The following is a 19,575-nucleotide window of genomic DNA, read 5'->3' as shown; positions in this document are numbered from 1 at the left end:
TGTATCCCGTTTGTTTTCAGATACAGCTGGGAAAAGGGAAAATCATGCAAAACAGACATTAGAAATTGGGTTGCCAAGCAACCCTTTGAGGTAGCAGTTGATTAAACTGCTTTTCAGACTGGCTCAATCGAAAGTGTCAGAGTTTGTGTGTGTATGTGCTATTAAATTAATTCAACTGTGCCGTAACAGAAAATTGGTGAAGCACGACTGGTCTTACTGCTGTGAAATACTCTCAACTGAATATGTACTGCCTGTATTCAATTAAAAGTATATTACATTAAGAACATGCTACAGTCTTGGAAATACAACAGGCTGTATGAAGAAACAACGAAATCCAATCAGTAATGGAATGGTTATTACTACCTATGTACAGTACGTCCTGTGAGTTTATACATGGTTAAAAATAAAAACACACACCTTGATGAATTCTTCACCTCTATAAACACTAGAAAACAAAGCGTCATTACAAAAATCTGTAGAAATATATTTTCTTATCAACACTTATCAAAAATATCTGCATCGCATTTTGCATAGATGGTTACAATATATTTTACACGACTGCTTACATGATTGTTAAAACAACTTATTCAAAAGTGAAAAGGGTAAAAAGCTAATTCAGGACTTTGGTCACATTGTAGATACTATCAACAAACGATCTATTTCTAAGCAACAGACTATCTGTTGATAAGCAACTGCTTGCTAAGGTTACGGTAAGGTTTAGAATAAGGGTTAGTAGTTAGTTAAAATGTTACTGATAGTCCACCTGTAGATGCTCTACAGGCTATCCAAATAAAGTGTTACCAGGATTTTTTACAACAACAAAAAATGCAGCAGACCTACTATTTCCCTATGCACACAAGAAAAAAAACAGATCATTTAATAACAGGACTAAATTACTATTGACTGGAATAACTCAAGAACATCCTTAAATACATATTTGAAACCAAAGACTTGAACATTTCAATCAACTCTAAATATATTTTTCTTACATCCAAATCAGATATCTATTCAATAAGGAATACAATAAATATTGCAAATATATTATTGTAGGTTACTAACCAATTTTCGTTAATCAAATATATTAACCTAATTTACTTAAATATAACAAAGAGGGAAAACATTGAACAAATATTTAATAACATTTGTTCATAACTTAAAACGCTGTCAGGGCCATTAGTCTCAAACAGCATGTAAAAAAAAAATAGATTTTCCCAAAAAAATAATCCTCGATTTCAAAATGTTCCAAGAAAATAATCCTCAATTTCGATCAGTTTCTTCACAGATCTGCATTCCATATGGATTGACTCATATGTATCGTACTCAACTATTCACAGTTGACTGATCCTTCCACACAGTACTATGGAAATCTGAACCTTCAAACCCATCTCTGCCTGTTGTCGCAGATGATGGTGACGTCCTGAGCTCCGTATGTGGGTAGCTCCTCCTCTGCTTCCTCTGACGTCACTTCCTTCTCTATGTGACATCAGTAATCCACGGAAAAGTGGCCAGGTAATCCTTGTCCAGAATTTAAGAATTCCTAAGCGACAGCATTACCAGTTTTCCCACTTTCCGCCCAGCCTTCCAGACCAGGTAATCCCAGACTTGGGATTAATCGAAATCATCTCTCCCCCTCTTCCTCAGATGAAGGTGTACTGGGTCATCTCCAGACAGCCTGTGCCCTACAGGGTAAAGGTGCCAGGTGAGATGCCCAGGATCAGTTGGCGTACTGGGCATAGAAGGCCACCTTGACCCTCTCTATCTGGTGACACAGCTTGATGGCTGGACCCAGCTTCAGCTCCATACACTCCTGGACTGTGGGCAGGGTCAGCAACAACAACGCCTGGCCATCTATGTCCTGCAGAGAGAATGTGAGAATAAGATAAGAAAGAGATAACAAGGAGAGAGACAGATAATAAGGGCAGAGAGACAGAGAGGAAAGGATGACAATGTTAATGATAATGTGAAGAGAGTCTGTATATCAAACAAGAAAGTGTGTTGTTTTGGGGACGTGTGTGTGTCTGCATGCATTTCAGAGCCTGGCCTGCTGAGGAGTGACGGACTCCATCCTAGCTGGAGGGGTGCTCTCATCATATATATGAACATAGACAGGGCTCTAACTCCTCCAGCTCCACAATGAGAGAGGGTGCAGGCCAGGCAGCAGGCTGTTAGCCAGCTTAATGGAGTCTGCCACTAGCACAGTTAGTGTAGTCAGCTCAGCTATCCCCATTGAGACCGTGTCTGTGCCTCGATTTAGGTTGGGCAAAACTAAACATGGCGGTGTTTCGCCTTAGCAATCTCACTAGGATAAAGACCTCCTCCATTCCTGCCATTATTGAAAGAGATCGTGATATCTCACATCTCTAAATAGGGCTACTTAATGTTAGATCCCTCACTTCCAAGGCAGTTAGAGGCAATTAACTAATCACTGATCATAATCTTGATGTGATTCGCCTGACTGAAACATGGCGTAAGCCTGATGAATTTACTGTGTTAAATGAGGCCCCTCCTCCTGGTTACACTAGTGACCATATCCCCCGCGCAGCCCGCAAAGGCGGAGGTGTTGCTAATATTTACGATAGCACATTTCAATTTACCCCCCCCAAAAATGACTGCGTTTTCATCTTTTGAGCTTCTAGTCATGAAATCTATGCAGCCCACTCAATCACTTTTTATAGTTACTGTTTACAGGCTTCCTGGGTTCCTCACTGAGTTCCCTGAATTCCTATCGGACCTTGTAGTCATGGCAGATAATATTCACATTTTTGGTGACTTTGATATGGAAAAGTCCACAGACCCAATCCAAAAGGCTTTCGCAGCCATCATCGAGTTAGTGGGTTTTGTCCAACATGTCTCCGGACCTACCCACTGCCACATTCATACTCTGGACCTAGTTAAATATTGTGGATCTTAATGTTTTTCCTCATAATTCTGGACTATTCGACCACATTTTATTACGTTTGCAATCGCAACAAATAATCTGCTCAGACCCCAACCAAGGATTATCAAAAGCCGAGCTATAAATTCTCGGACAACCCAAATATTCTTAGATGCCCTTCCAGACTCCCTCCACCTACCCAAGGATGTCAGAGTACAAAAATCGGTTAACCACCTGAGGAACTAAATGTATCCTTGCGTAATACCCTTGATGCAGTCGCACCCATAAAAACATTTGTCATAAGAAACTAGCTCCCTGGTATACAGAAAATACCCGAGCCCTGAAGCAAGCTTCCAGAAAAATGAAATGGAAATGGCGCTACACCAAACTGGAAGCCTTCCGACTAGCTTTGAAAGACAGTACCGTGCAGTATATCGAAGAGCCCTCACTGCTGCTCGATCATCCTATTTTTCCAACTAAATTGAGGAGTCCAAAAGGTATTTTTGATACTGTCGCAATGCTAACTAAAAAGCAGCATTCCCCAAGAGAGGATGGCTTTCACTTCAGCAGTGATAAATTCATGAACTTCTTCGATGAAAAGATCATGATCATTAGAAAGAAAATTATGGACTCCTCTTTAAATCTGCGCATTTCTCCAAAGCTCAGTTGTCCTGAGTCTGCACAACACTGCCAGGACTTATGATCAAGGGAGACGCTCAAGTTTTTAAATATTATATCTCTTGACACATTGATGAAAATAGTCATGGCCTCTAAACCATCAAGCTGCATATTGGACCCTATTCTGTGCTTGGCCCTCCTATGTTGAACATAATAAACTGCTCCCTACCCACCGGATGTGTAGCAAACTCACTAAAAGTGGCAGTAATAAAGCCTCTTGACCCAGAAAATATTTAAAAAAACGAAACATCGTCCTATATCGAATCTCCCATTCCTCAATTCTTTTTGAAAAAGCTGTTGCGCAGTAACTCACTGCCTTTCTGAAGACAAACAATGTAAACGAAACGCTTCAGTCTGGTATTAGACCCCATCATAGCACTCAGACTGCACCCGTGAAGGTGGTAAATTACCTTTTAAATCGCGTCAGACCGAGGCTCTGCATCTGTCCTCGTGCTCCTAGATCTTAGTGCTGCTTTTGATACCATCGATCACCACATTCTTTTGGAGAGATTGGAAACCCAAATCGGTCTACACGGACAGGTTCTGGCCTGGTTTAGATATTATCTGTCGGAAAGATATCAGTTTGTGTCTCTGGATGGTTTGTCCTCAGACAAATCAACTGTAAATGTCGGTGTTCCTCAAGGTTCCGTTTTAGGACCACTATTGTTTTCACTATATATTTTACCTCTTGGTGATGTCATTCGAAAACATCATGTTAACTTTCACTGCTATGCGGACGATACACAGCTGTACATTTCAATGAAACATGGTAAAGCCCCAAAATTGCCCTCCCTCAGACATAAGGAAGTGAATGGCGGTAAATGTTTTACTTTTAAACTCGGTCAAAACAGAGATGCTAGTTCTAGGTCCCAAGAAACAAAGAGATATTCTGTTGGATCTGACAATTAATCTTGATGGTTGTACAGTCGTCTCAAATAAAACTGAAGGACCTCGGCGTTACACTGGACCCTGATCTCTCTTTTGACAAACATATCAAGACTGTTTCAAGGACAACTTTTTTCCATCTTCGTAACATTGCAAAAATCTGAAACTTTGTCCAAAAATGATGCAGAAAAATGAATCCAAGCTTGTCACTTCTACAGTAAATTAGACTACTGCAATGCTCTACTTTCCTGCTACCCGGAAATAAACTTCAGTAGGTGCTAAACACGGCTACTAGAATCTTGACTAGAACCAAAAAAATGTGATCATGTTACTCCAGTGCTAGCCTCTCTACACTGGCTTCCTGTTAAGACTAGGGCTGATTTCAAGGTTTTACTGCTAACATACAAAGCATTACATGGGCTTGCTCCTACCCATCTTTTTCCGATTTGGTACTGACGTACATACCTACACGTACGCTAAAGTCACAAGACGCAGGCCTCCTTATTGTCCCTAGAATTTCTAAGTAAACAGCTGGAGACCTGGCTTTCTACTATAGAGCTCCATTTTTATGGAATGGTCTGCCTATCCATGTGAGAGACGCAGACTCTGTCTCGACCTTTAAGTCTTTATTGAAGACTCATCTCTTCAGTAGGTCCTATGATTGAGTGTAGTCTGGCCCAGGGGTGTGAAGATGAACGGAAGGCACTGTTGCGACGAACCACCCTTGGTGTCTCTGCCTGGCCGGTTCCCCTCCCTCTACTGGGATTCTCTGCCTCTAACCCTATTACGGGGGCTGAGTCACTGGCTTACTGGTGCTCTTCCATGCTGTCCCTAGGAGGGGTGCATCACTTGAGTGGGATGAGTCACTGACGTGATCTTCCTGTCTGGGTTGGCGCCCCACTCGGGTTCGTGCCGTGGGGGAGATCTTCGTGGGCTATACTCGGCCTTGTCTCAGTAGTAGTAAATTGGTGGTTGAAGATATCCCTCTAGTGGTGTGGGGGCTGTGCTTTGGCAAAGTGGGTGGGGTTATGTCCTGCCTGGCTGGCTCTATCCGGGGGTATCGTTGGACGGGGCCACAGTGTCTCCCGACCCCTCCTGTCACAGCCTCCAGTATTTATGCTGCAATAGTTTTTGTCGGGGGATAGGGTCAGTCTGTTATATCTGGAGTATTCCTCCTGTCTTATCCGGTGTCCTGTGTGAATTTAAGTATGTTCCCTCCAATTCTCTCTCCCCCTCTTCTCGGAGGACCTGAGCCCTAGGACCATGCCTCAAGACTACCTGGCCTGATGACTCCGTGCTGTCCTCAGTCCACCTGGTCGTACCGCTGCTTTAGTTTCAACTGTTCTGCCTGCGGCTATGGAACCCTGACCTGTTCACCGGACGTGCTACCTTGTCCCGGACCTGCTGTTTTCGACTCTCTCTAACTCTGACTGATCGGCTATGAAAAGCCAACTGACATTTACTCCTGAGGTGCTGACCTCTTGCACCCTCTACAACCACTGTGATTATTATTATTTGACCCTGCTGGTCATCTATGAACGTTTGAACATCTTGGCCATGTTCTGTTATAATCTCCACCCGGCACAGCCAGAAGAGGACTGGCCACCCCTCAGAGCCTGGTTCCTCTCTAGGTGTATTCCTAGGTTCCTGCCTTTCTAGGGAGTTTTTCCAAGCCACCATGCTTCTATGTCTGCATTGCTTGCGGTTTAGGGTTTTAGGCTGGGTTTCTGTATAGCACTTTGTGACATCGGCTGATGTAAAAAGGGCTTTATAAATAAATTTGATTGATAGTGTGTACCTGCTCCTGGAAGATCTTGGCGAGAGCAGCACAGTCAGTGGAGGTGATGAACGTGACCACGTCTTCTACGGACCACTCCAGAGGGTTCCTCTCCAGCACCAGCTGACACTCCGCCTCACTACACTCCACCTGGAGGACCACAGGACACATGGCCACAAAGATCAATCTACATACAGGACCTTTATCGACTTGATATGACAGCCGGACGCCATTCACTGACCATATCTGGGCCACCCGGCCACCAGGGAGCCAAAGAACCCATCAAATACTAAATCACATCTTAATTATTGTGGGTCTGTGTGTGTGTCTCTGCGTGTAGCATTCTCTCTCACCTGCATTTCCTGTCTCTTGGGTGGGTGGTACTTGCTCTCCTGGTTATATGACAGGGACCGAGTGCTCCGCCTCCTGCTTTCAGGACCCTCGCGGCTGCTCGAAGCTACGCCGGTATGGGTGGCCCTGCGTAGCGTCACGGCGCGCCGCGGCCGGCTGTTAGCCACCTCCACAGAGGACGTGTCTGTGTGGTCCTCGCGCGGCTCAGAGCTGGTGCCTTCTTCACTGCCCGACTGCAACATAAGATCATCTTCATCCTCGTCTTCATCACTGTCCTGTAGGGAGTTATAGGGTCAATCTTAGTGCAGTGACAACCAAGTCCATTATATAACAGAGAGAAAGACACACGCAGAGAGAGAGAGAAGAGAGAGAGCGAGAAAGAGAAGAGACACGAGAGAGACACAGAGAGAGAAAGAGAGAGACACGGACAGAAAGAGAGAGACACGAAGAGAGAGCGAGAAAGAAAATGAAAAAGAGAGGGGGAGGGGAACACAGCCTTCACTTTTATACACAAGAGAAAGAGAGACATGGAGAGAGCGACAGACAGACCGAAATAGAGGGAGAGCTCTGTCAGACCTGTGGTGACCCTGCAGGAGTGTAGTCCACTGCAGACGAGCGCCGTTTCTTCTGGACAAAGATGGCCTTCCTCTTCTTCCTGCGTCGTGTGGGTTTGGCCTCCAGACTCTCCTCTCCTCCAAACGGCTTAGACAGCTTCTTCTTCTTACCGTAGTAATACGCTGGGGACACAACACTCAACACAGTTCATATGGGCTCAATTCTGATGCAGGTAAGCTATTCATTTAAAGGGGGTTTAATCAAACAAATGGCTGTGTGTATTTTCGTGTGTGTGTGTGTGTGTTTTTTGTGACAGACACACAAACTCACACTTGTAGAAAATTACTGTATTTGTTCGCGCACGCACACACCAACCTACAAACATATATGAAGTTGATCTTAGTTCCCATCAACAGAAACCCACACATGAACACACAAGTAGAGTAACCACACCTGCACACACACTCACTATATTTGGTCTTGGTCTGCATAGAGCAGTTCTCAGGACACTGGTCTGTGACTTGGACGGGGCTGAAGAGGTTGGGACAGCACTGCAGCTTCACACACACTTTGCGACAGAAGTCTGGGATCTGCTCTGCCAAACGCACGATCCGGATGGACGATCGATACGTCTTCCCTTTGTATCTAAGGAGCGGAGAGAAACAGTGTCAGCTGATGTGGCTTGTCTTGTGACTTAAGTTAAAAATGGGTCTTAAATTGTCGCTTCAATCCTGGTCGAGCTCCTCCAGGTGGGACTCACTTGGCTTTGAGGGTCTCCTCGTGGCAGTCCCAGTGCTGGTCTTCCACATCCTGTAGTTCCCTCAGGACACGCCCAGGCTTGTAGGCCGCATTGATCAACATGCTCAGCACCTGCACGGGGACAAACAGGAGAACACACTTTCTTTAAAAAAAAAAAATTGTCATTTTTTGTCTCCCTAGTTGTGAAGTGAAGTTTTTTAACCTTTATTTAACTAGTCAGTTAAGAACAAAAACCAGTAGAACACAAACACACGAACCCTCAAACACACTCAAATGAGCAAGGACACACATTCACACACTCTCACTAGGGGGTATCTAGGGAAATTAAAGGCTGTTTTTGCTGAGTTACTGTGTGTGTGTGTGTGTGTGTGTGTGTGTGTGTGTGTGTGTGTGTGTGTGTGTGTGTGTGTGTGTGTGTGTGTGTGTGTGTATAAACAGAAATGACTGACAGTTCACATTAAACTGAAGCTGCTGCTGAGAGACCGCAGGTGGTTAATAAGACATTTCCTTCTCTCCTCCCTCCCTCCCTCTCCAGTCCTTTAATTAGGCATATGCCTCTCCACCTCCTCCAGAGTCTGTTGTTAGTTTTTCTGACCCCATAGGACTCTGGCCAACAGTCGTGGGAATAGATTTGGATGCAACCAGTATGTTGATGTTTCTCTACTTACCTCTTTGAGGACCAGAGTGCATTTCCCCGGCCCTACAGCCTGTGGCAGCTCAGCGATGCGCCCCTTGTTTAGGTAAGGGCCAGAGAAACAGCGGTGGTTCACATAGATCCTGGAGCAACAGTATCTCCCATTGGCTGAGCCTGGGGAGGAGAGAGAGAAGCATAATGGGACATCAGACAATCCTCCAATGACAGACAGGTATAAGATTGTCAGGCAGCCTATCAAGTTCAATCTCTTGATAGACTATTTGGAAGTCCAATTATTTTTTTCACTATCAGAATTGAACTGTGTTTAGACAGGCAGCCCAATTCTGATAGGTTTTCTTACTAATTGGCCTTTTGACCGATCAGATCAGCTCTGAAAAAGATCTGATGTAAAAAGATCTGATGTGACTGTTCAAAAGACAAATGAGTGGAAAAAAGATCAGAATTGGGCTGCCTGTGTAAAAGCAGCCTAACACTTACATTATGAATGACTTGTTCTAAAACTCCACTGGCTTGTTAATGAGGCTTGTATTAGAGGTGTGCTGCACATAACAATGAAGTGTGACGCCACACCTCAGTTTACACTTTGTTACTCATACACCTGGAATTGCACAGCTCCGGTTGAATAGTAATTAGACAAATGATAAATATGCATGAGCGGAACTTAGAAGGACACGCGTCTCTTATGGACATAATGCTGATGCACCTCCCCACACACACAATAAACAGAACATTGGCCCACAAACACACACCCTTAAAAAATAAACAGAACATTGGCCGTGTAAAATGTTGAGAGGACTGCTAACAGAAGTGTTATATTGATTCATATGTAGAAGTTTGTTAGAACGCTACACTTTTCTGAGACAAGCTGTGAGGTATCAATCAGCGATTGTGAAGAGCAACTGTTAGACAGACGAATGTTGTTTGCTCATCAATATGAATCTGCTTTGAAACAGGTGTGGCTAACGCGCACACACACACACACACACACACACACACACACACACACACACACACACACACACACACACACTCTCTGTTTACAGGGCTTTTCCATGTTAATCATTAACTCTCATTTTCATTAATAGCTGTAAATAAATCATCACATACAGTTGAAGTCGGAAGTTTACATAGACCTTAGCCAAATACATTTAAACTCAGTTTTTCACAATTCCTGACATTTAATCCCAGTAAAAATTCCCTGTCTTAGGTCGGTTAGGATCACCACTTTATTTTAAGAATGTGAAATGTCAGAATAATAGTAGAGAGAATGATTTATTTCAGCTTTTATTTATTTCATTTGCGAACAAGCTTTAACTTCCTGACTGATGTCTTGAAATGTTGCTTCAATATATCCACATAATTTTCCTTCCTCATGACGCCATCTATTTTATGAAGTGCACCAGTCCCTCCTGCAAGCAAAGCACCCCCAAAACATGATGCTGCCACCCCCGTGCTTCACGGTTGGGATGGTGTTCTTCGGCTTGCAAGCATCCCCCTTTATCCTCCAAACATAATGATGGTCATCATGGCCAAACAATTCTGTTTTTGTTTCATCAGACCAAAGGACATTTCTCCAAAAAGTATGATCTTTATCCCCATGTGCAGTTGCAAACCGTAGTCTGGCTTTTTTATGGCGGTTTTGGAGCAGTGGCTTCTTCCTTGCTGAGCGGCCTTTCAGGTTATGTCAATATAGGACTCGTTTTACTGTGGATATAGATACTTTTGTACCCGTTTCCTCCAGCATCTTCACAAGGTCATTTGCTGTTGTTCTGGGATTGATTTGCACTTTTCGCACCAAAGTACGTTCATCTCTAGGAGACAGAATGCGTCTCCTTCCTGAGCGTTACGACGGCTGCGTGGTCCCATGGTGTTTATACTTGCGTACTATTGTTTGTACAGATGAACGTGGTACCTTCAGGCGTTTGGAAATTGCTCCCAAGGATGAACCAGACTTGTAGGGGTCTACAATTTTTTTCTGAGGTCTTGGCTGATTTCTTTTGATTTTCCCATTATGTCAAGCAAAGAGGCACTGAGTTTAAAGGTAGGCCTTGAAATACATCCACAGGTACACCTCCAATTGACTCAAATTATGTCAATTAGCCTATCAGAAGCTTCTAAAGCCATAACATCATTTTCTGGAATTTTCCAAGCTATTTAAAGGCACAGTCAACTTAGTGTATGTAAACTTCTGAACCACTGGAATTGTGATACAGTGAATTATAAGTGAAATAATCTGTCTGTAAACAATTGTTGGAAAAATTACTTGCGTCATGCACAAAGTAGATGTCCTAACTGACTTGCCAAAACTATAGTTTGTTAACAAGAAATATGTAGAGTGGTTGAAAAACGAGTTGTAATGACTCCAACCTAAGTGTATGTAAACTTCCGACTTCAACTGTATTTGAATTATGAATCGTGTTTACCTGTATCCATGGCAACGGGCTCACAGAGGTTGAGAGGGATTGTCTCCACGGGTTGTGGCGGAGCCAACCTACAGACGGAATATCAATCAATCCATGAACCAATCAATCAATCAAGTGAACAGCCAAGCCATCCAATCATTCAATCAACGATACAGCTATTTAAGACCCAGTCCGATTTAGCTTAGTGTGATACATGTGCTTCCCTTAACACAACTGAACAACAACAGAATGAGGGATTATTGATGAATGAGTCCCTTGGGTGAGAGATATGGTAAAAGAGGTTAGACGAGAGAGGTTGACAAAGTGTTACTGAAAGCCTCATATGTCGTCTCTGAACGACCACTACCCTGATCCTTCAGAGCTGCGTTTCCCAGCCGCGACTGAAACATGTCATTTGTCAATATAATAAATCTGTCCGCTGAAGAAAAAAAATGGCAATTTCCAAGTGAACAGCTAGCTACTGTTCCGGGGGGAAGGCTATGGTTTGAGAGAGAGGGGCCTTGAGGCTTTTTAAGGGTATCTACTTGAGTGTGTTCTCCATCTAGGAGGTTGTATTGTAAAGTATAGGCCATGCATTTCTGTGGCTGCTGAAATGGCTTGGCAATGAATTGATTTGTTTTTAGAGTGGAATAGCAATCTGTGTGATGGAACTGTTAAAGTGCTGGATGGGGCTTTTCAAGAAGGGAATGGAACAGTGAGGGTTTTAAATTGGAGTGGTTCTCTGTAGTTTTGGAGCATCAGCGAACTTACTGCTTCTCTGGCTGGACGACAGCTATCTTCTTCTGCTGCTGGCCTGCAATCAACACAAAATAATAGGGTTTGCACTGTGTGTGTGTGTGTGTGTGTGTATGCGCGTGTGTGAGAGAGAGAGCGAGAGATGCGGGGATACTTACAGACAGGCTTCAGTGGAGGAGTCAAGAGGTAAGCATTGGTCTCACACCATCCTACAGGAAAGATGTCCATGGACTCCACATCCACAATACATTCAGGGACGGACTTAGGCAGGCCTGGAGAGGGACAAAAGAGCATGGGTTAAGACAGCTGTCCACACACACACACACACACACACACACACACACACACACACACACACACACACACACACACACACACACACACACACACACACACACACACACACACACACACACACACACACACAGGTCTCACCTTCCAGTCTGAGCCACAGCAGGCGACCCCTGACCTGTGTGATCTGAGCCACACACACCTCGGTGGGCCTGACAGGGTTAACGGCCTCCAGCCACATGTCTTTAACGAAGCCTCGGCTCAGCCACGCCTACACACACAGACAGACAGCCAGCCAATGGGATAAACAGTAGACATAACAATGGATCTTTCTGACAAGACTTAAGCCACACACATTGTCTGTATAATCGTTCATTTAAAAAGGTGCAATATGCAGAAATCGCTCAACCATTTCCTGGTTGCTAAAATTCTAATAGTTCACCTAATTTCATTTTGTGACAAAACAAGCAGTCATTGTGTACAGAATCATTGTACCATCTAAACCATTGTGAAATATATTTTCCATAACCCAAAATAGTCTTTTCAGCTGTTTAAAGCTGGTGTAAAAAAATGAAAGCTGTAAACACCAGTGCACATAGAACAGACCCAGGGCTTCTTAGACTTGCTTTCAATGATAATGACAGATCTATGACTGACATTTCTATGCGAATTTGGTCGGGTCGTCTAAAAAGTGACATAATGCAGCTTTAAGGGGGGTGGGCACAGGGACGACAAGATGGAGGAAGAGAGGGGAGGAGAGGGATGAGAGAAGGATGAGGACAGTGGGGAGAAGAGGCATGGAGAGAGGGAAGAGGAGAGGGATGGAGAGAGAAGGATGAGGCGAGGAACTGAAGGAGGAAGGATGCGAAAGTATCTTACGTCGGGGAAGCATGCGTCGGGGGCGGTCTCAGTCCCGCTCTGTTTCAGGTAGTCCGCCCAATCAAAGTCCTGGCTCAGGTAGCCCCTGGGCCGCTCTAGACCAATCCCGTTCTTCAGACACCACTGGACGGGGAGGATGCCCGGCGACTCAGAATGGCACACCAGGGACAGGGGTGTGGCCTCTTGAGTGAGGTCATCCACTGTGACCTGGAAGTAGTGCTCATTGTAGACCTACAGAGAGCCATTATTACCATGGCTGCATTAACACATCAAACACTTTTAAGGGTATGGCTAGGTTTGATACTGTTTGATGGGGTTTGATACTGTTTGATGGGGTTTGATAGAGTTGGCTAAGGTTTGAGATGGTCAGGTAGGCCCACCTGTGTGACAGATACAGGACAGATGTGGAACGGTTCCGACGGAGACACCATCTCCAGCTTCATCCCCGCCCGGAAGGAGTGCTTGGTCAAGTCTGCATGGTCCTGAAACAACCGGGTCACCATGGAAAACACGCACGTCTTTTAATGGTCACTGCAAACAGGCTTTCTTAACAAACACTAAGCAGTGGGATTAGGCTATAACATGAAAATGTTATTACTTTGATATTACTGACTAGTCTGCTCAACCGCCCAAATATGCTCCGAGTTAGATCAAATAATGCCTATGTGAGTCTAACTAATTGTCTGTGACAGGTGTGTTTGACCTATAGGGACAAATAGAGCTAGCTAGCGTGGCCCTTTGAAACCCACTGCCACCGAGGCCATCAGACAGGTCCAGCCAGATCACTTTCGTCTGTACGACAGGTACACACCCAGACTTAAGAGGGGCGTGGGAAAGACAGCAGCTTATCGCCACACACATACACACACTATAAAACACCCACACAGTAAACACAACCACACAATAAAACACAACCACAAAATAAAACACACCCACACAATAAAACACACCCACACAATAAAACACACCCACACAATAAAACACACCCACACAATAAAACACACCCACACAATAAAACACACCCACAGATAGGAGAGGTGTCTGAGCCATGTAACATAAACATTTTACAGTGACATTGTAGTTAATTAGCAGACGCTCTTATCCAGAGTGACTTACAGTTGGTGCACTCATCTTAAGATAGCTAGGTGAGACAACACATCACAGTTGTAGCAAGTACATTTTCCCTCAACAAAGTAGTTACTCGCAAAAGTCAGTGCTTTTGTTTACCATGGGATTTATTTATGATACTCTTTAAAGTATCATAAAAAAAAGAAGATTTTCTTTTCCTTCTTTTTTTTTGGGAGATGGGCAGTGACTCCGCTGTCCTGACATTAGGGGGAAGCTTGTTTGACCATTGGGGAGCCAGGACAGAGAAGAGTTTTGACTGGGTTGAGTGGAATCTGATAACAACATGATATTGTCTGTTAAATGACTGATCGTTACTCAGGGGTTTGACTACATTGATTAAGTGAGTATTTGATTTGTGTAACTGTTGAACAACCAGCCCCACATGGCCTGATAGCACACGCAGTAAGAACGGTCACGGGAACTGACGAACCTGCACAAGAGTACACATGAAGTTGGTTGTGTGTAGAAGCACTTCCTGTGTCACAGGGCTACTTCCTGTGTGGCTGACCCTCACCTTAAACACCTCCAGGGGCAGTGGGTTCTGCTGGGCCTCGCTCTGCGCCGCCTCCAGGGCCTCCTGCCACTCGAGGGCGCTCTTCAGGCCACGCAACTCTGAGACGAGCGAGAGATGACAGTCAGAATATGACTCTCTGAAACTCAGCATCAAATTAAAGACCTTACAAATCTCTCCCAACTGTTTATTTAAAGGGATATATTCAGCAATGGCTCACAAAACTACCTTTAACTTCCTTCAAACTGCATGCAGACATAAAAATGGTGTCCATGGGTTCATCGGACTCTGGGTTAGTAGAAAGGGCTTCATTGCCTACATCTCACACTATCCCTTTAAGAAAACCTCTCCCAGTGTTTCCCAAATGTCTTTTTGTTTTTATATCAGATGCCATTTAAAGGAATACGTCTTACAACCACATGACCCTCCCCTTCCCACTCTTGACAAACTGGCTTAACTGGAGCTACAGCTGAGACTGGATACACTGATATGGATTTCTATTGATCATTTGGAGAGGACATTTCTAAAGTTTGGTGGAGTTCCATTTTATGTTCAAACAGTCGACCGGTATATGTATGTCTGAAGGAACACATGTGTGTCATTGCAAGTGTGAGTGTGTTGCTATGATTGTGATATTGCGTGTGTCGCGTTCTATGGAAAGGCGTTTTTTGACAAAGTCATCAGCTCTGTAGAAGTTGAAACTGAAAGATCTCGAATATGAACAGAAGCCAACATGTTGAGTCATTCAGAGAGACAGACAGAGACAGAGAGACAGACACAGAGAAAGAGACACAGAGACAGAGAAAGAGAGACACAGCGAGACAGAGAGAAAGACAGCGAGACAGAGAGAAAGACAGCGAGACAGAGCGAGAGACAGCGAGACAGAGCGAGAGACAGAGCGAGAGACAGCGAGAGACAGCGCGAGAGACACAGAGCGAGACAGACAGAGCGAGACAGACAGAGCGAGACAGACAGACAGACCGAGAGAGACAGACCGAGAGAGACGGTGGTTTATGATATTGAACAGAGAGAAGGGACACTCCCAACTGCTCTGAAAGGTGTAAAACAGTCATAATGGGATATGATTCATTACATAATATGTAAATCCAATAGAGTTGGAGAGTCCTGGAAAGTTTCAGGTTTTTGTTTCACACCACCACTAAAACTACCACTACTACAGCTGAATGTGACCCAGAGCCCCTCCCTCCATGCAGATATGACCCCTTACCTGCTGGGGGCTCCAGTGACAGACGGTTCTCCTGAGCCCAGCCCAGTGGGCGGAGCCTCACGTCGAGGTAGAACAGCCAGGTGTCGTGGGCGTCGTCTTGGAGACCCACATGGCGCAGGCGGAGCCTCCCACCAACGTTCTGGGCGACGCGGACAGCCCAGTAGAGGGAGGGGTCAGTGAGGTCCCGTACCTCCATCACCGAACCCTCCACAATCAGATCCACTGTGTTCTTCCCCCTCAGAGGCTAGAGAGAAGGATGGGAAGATGGAGAGGAGAAGAGAAGAGGGAATTGATGGAAAGTATTCAAATCTGTGTGTACAGTGCCTTCAGAAAGTATTCACACCCCTTGACTTTTCCACATTTTGTTGTGTTGTAGCCTGAATTTAAAATGGATGGTGTCCCCCAGGGCTCAGTTCTAGGCCCTCTCCTCTTCTCTCTATACACCAAGCCACTGGGCTCTGTCATATCCTCACATGATCTCTCTTATCATTGCTATGCGAATGACACTCAACTACTTTTCTCCTTCCTCCCCTTTCTGACACCCAGGTGGTGACATGCATCTCTGCGTGCCTGGCAGATGTCTTAGCTTGGATGTCGGCCCACCACCTCAAGCTCAACCTCAACTAGACGGAGCTGCTCTTCCTACTGGGGAAAGCCTGCCGGCTGAAAGACCTCTCCATCACAGTTCACAACTGCAGTGTCGCCCTCCCAGAGTCCAAAGAACCTTGGCGTGACCCTGGACAACACCCTGTCGTTCTCTGAAAACATCAAAGCAATGACTCCATCCTGCAGGTTCATGCTCTACAATATCCGTAGAGTATGACCCTACCACACGCAGGAAGCTGCGCAGATCCTAATCTAGGCACTTGTCATCTCCCCAAACTCTCCCATGTCACCCTGCTCCTTCGCACACTCCATTGGCTTCAGGTCGAAGCTAGCATCGACTACAAGACCATGGTGCTTACCTACGGAGCAGCAAGAGGAACTACCCCTCCCTAACTTCAGGCTATGCTCAAATCCTACACACCCCAACCCGAGCACTCCTTTCTGCCACCTCTGGTCTCTTGGCCGTCCCACCCCTACGGGAGGGCATCTCCAGCTCAGTCCAGTCCAAGCTCTTCCAGAGCCAGCATCCCCCTAAAGTTAGGACAGCTGAAACTGAAAGTCCCTGCCCATCTTCTGAAAGCACCTGAAACCCTACCTCTTCAAAGAATATCTTTAAAAAGAAACAGAATAGAGCTAAGCACAGGCAAAATCCGAGAGGAAAAACTGGTTCAGTCTGCTTTCCAACAGAAACTGGGAGACAAATTCACCTTTCAGCAGGACAATAACCTAAAATACAAGGCCAAATATACATTGGAGTTTCTTACCAAGACGACATTGAATGTTCCTGAGTTGCCTAGTTACAGTTTTGTCTTAAATCGGCTTGAAAATCTAAGGCAAGACTTGAAAGTGGCTGTCTCGCAATGATCAACAACCAACTTGACAGAGCTTGAAGAATTTTTAAAAGAATAATGTGGAAAATTTGTCAAATCCAGGTGTGTAAAGCGCTTAGAGACTTACCCAGAAAGGCTCACAGCTGTAATCACTGCCAAAGGTGATTCTAACATGTATTGACTCGTGAATAATTATGTGAATGAGATATTTCTGTATTTCATTTTCAATACATATTGAAAATGAAATATTTCTGAAATCCTCTTTTCCCTTAGTCATTGTGGGGTATTGTGTGTAGATGGTTGAGAACAAAAATAAATGTAATCAATTTTTGAATTCAGGCTGTAAGACAACACAATATGGAATAAGTCAAGGGGTATGAATTCTTTGACTGCACTGCATGTGTGATTTCCTCTTTGAGAGGGAACTGGTATTATCTGGGGTGAAACTTCAGCTTAACATACAGAGCTCAACAGATTAGCTAAAGCTCTAAAATGTGTTGATGGTTAATACACGGGTGTCACCTACGCATACATAGTCTCATTATCTCTCCATCTCGTTCTCCGTCACACTCCCACCGAGACAGTACTCACCCCTTCCAGTAGGTTTGCTGGTGCGGTCCGTGAGCCAGTCAAGTCCTGGATGAGAAAATCTGTCCAGTCACTGTACTTCTCCTTGATGGCTACAAGACAGAACAGAGGGAGAGATAGACGGTCAAATATACTGTGCTGTGCTAGCAAAACTATACATGACAATGCATTTACATATATTAGCACCAGGCTAAGCAATGAACAACAGCGGAAAACAGTTAGATACAGAGCAGTCCACATAAACAGGTGTTGAGAGATACAATGGGAGCATGGTAGAAAAAGGCAGGCATGAACGAACACACACACGTTTCACCCTCTCCAGAGCCATTTAAACGGTTGGTTCCCGCTCATTTGCATAGGACATGTTTGTTTACTCCACTTTCTGTTACCCACAGTGCAACAGTAGTGATGTTTAATTCATGGTGCATCGTGGGTCTTGATTTTACTTTGACTCCCCGCTGACTAGTGACTTCCCACAGGCGTACACAGGTCTACCAAAGCCAGCACAGTATGAAGATGGGCAGAAACTGCTACTCCAATAGAAATCCCCGAAACACACTTCTAGGCGATGTCATGGCGACATTAGCTAAACTCACGCGTAGAAACACTTCATCGGGTTTAACGGTCGTCTCACACCGGACTGCGTATGTGCTGGCCGTCAAATCAAAGGCACTTCTTCGATATAAAGTTGTTTTTGACTCAAATTAAAACGTTTCAGTTTGTCACTTTCACGAGGTTGGAGAAATAACATGTTAAACTACTGAAGACATTGGCTCAAATCGAGGTTGTGCTTTTAGATTTCAAGAAAATGAACACTTAAGGCAGGTGCGTCAGACTCAAATCTGCGCAAGGGCCATATTGAAAAAAAACTCCCAATGATTTTGCAGGCCAGACACTGTCATTTGGCATGCAGCACGTTGGCAGTGCTTGCTGCGACTTGTAGTGCAGCGCATCGCGAGCGGTATGGAAGCGGGCCAAAATGAATTGACAACCCAAGTCATTACGCAGGCCTCGTGTTTGACACATCATTTTTCACTTCACTCACTGACTTCTCAAACCCCAAAAACCGGCCTGGTCTGCTTGGTCGGTTTCGCAATTGTTGTTCGGGAAGTCTCGCGATGTTTAGAGGCTCTGTGGTTTACAAACTCTGTGGTCCTACTAAATCACACACACAAATAGAGTAATCTATTTTTAAGTGATGAGTTATCCACCCCTCTCCAAAGACTTCTACATCTAATGCTCTAGGTTTACAGTCACCAATTGGACACAAAGATTCTGAGAATATCTGACTCAATGGGGCATGGTGAGATGAGTCACAGTAGAATGACTAGTGGCCAGCAGTAGCCTAGATCATGGAGGATTACACCGCTATCTGTTATTAAGCCACGCCACACTTAGAAAACAAATAGAATAATTCATTCCTATGGGAGAGAACAGAGGTATTTTCCCCTCATTTTATATTCTCTCATTAGTATATTCTTCTGAAGCCAGATGAGTCCGATTTAGAGAAACAGTCAATTAATTTTCCTAAAAACAAATCACTCTGTCTGTCTCGGGACATCGCGGATCCTTTTTTTCCATTCATGGTGCAAATACCGTTGCAAATAATGTCCCTCTGCCCCAGTGCATCTCTCCACACCACCCCTGGTTAATAATAGTGTTTTTCCCACACACACACACACACACTCACAGTGCTCCTGTTGATCTCCGGTGTGCAGAAATAGATAAACTATTTTTACAGATCCTCCTAGATTAGTCATCAAGCCATTTAGAATAGGCCACAGAGCAGAATGCAGGCTGCTGCTTCGGCATCTGAACTTC

The 19,575-nt window shown here is 44.6% G+C and overlaps 1 protein-coding gene across 4 annotated transcripts in view; it reads right to left on the bottom strand.

Annotated features, from left to right (window-relative positions):
* Positions 1 to 463: 463 nt before the first annotated feature.
* The window catches only part of LOC139534034 (scm-like with four MBT domains protein 2), a 42,472-nt gene continuing 23,360 nt past the window's right edge, over positions 464 to 19,575 (bottom strand). For 2 of the 4 annotated variants that reach the window (XM_071332678.1, XM_071332679.1), the window contains 17 exons: positions 17,758 to 17,846; positions 15,731 to 15,974; positions 14,506 to 14,603; positions 13,244 to 13,345; positions 12,864 to 13,094; positions 12,129 to 12,255; positions 11,852 to 11,965; positions 11,709 to 11,751; positions 10,959 to 11,026; positions 8,549 to 8,688; positions 7,882 to 7,991; positions 7,591 to 7,766; positions 7,452 to 7,496; positions 7,143 to 7,303; positions 6,569 to 6,841; positions 6,237 to 6,365; positions 464 to 1,855 (listed from right to left, as the gene is read on the bottom strand). In XM_071332678.1, coding sequence (XP_071188779.1) covers positions 1,715 to 1,855; positions 6,237 to 6,365; positions 6,569 to 6,841; positions 7,143 to 7,303; positions 7,452 to 7,496; positions 7,591 to 7,766; positions 7,882 to 7,991; positions 8,549 to 8,688; positions 10,959 to 11,026; positions 11,709 to 11,751; positions 11,852 to 11,965; positions 12,129 to 12,255; positions 12,864 to 13,094; positions 13,244 to 13,345; positions 14,506 to 14,603; positions 15,731 to 15,974; positions 17,758 to 17,846 — 2,291 coding nt within the window. In that variant the 3' untranslated portion in view covers positions 464 to 1,714. The remainder of the gene's footprint in view (positions 1,856 to 6,236; positions 6,366 to 6,568; positions 6,842 to 7,142; positions 7,304 to 7,451; positions 7,497 to 7,590; positions 7,767 to 7,881; positions 7,992 to 8,548; positions 8,689 to 10,958; positions 11,027 to 11,708; positions 11,752 to 11,851; positions 11,966 to 12,128; positions 12,256 to 12,863; positions 13,095 to 13,243; positions 13,346 to 14,505; positions 14,604 to 15,730; positions 15,975 to 17,757; positions 17,847 to 19,575) is intronic. The other 2 variants (XM_071332680.1, XM_071332681.1) reach the window with 1 other exon arrangement.

Source organism: Salvelinus alpinus, chromosome 11, assembly GCF_045679555.1.
Source record: "Salvelinus alpinus chromosome 11, SLU_Salpinus.1, whole genome shotgun sequence".
Lineage (NCBI taxonomy): Eukaryota > Metazoa > Chordata > Actinopteri > Salmoniformes > Salmonidae > Salvelinus > Salvelinus alpinus.
The sequence above is the reverse complement of the archived record's forward strand: the minus strand, read 5'-3'. Positions and strand labels throughout refer to the sequence as shown.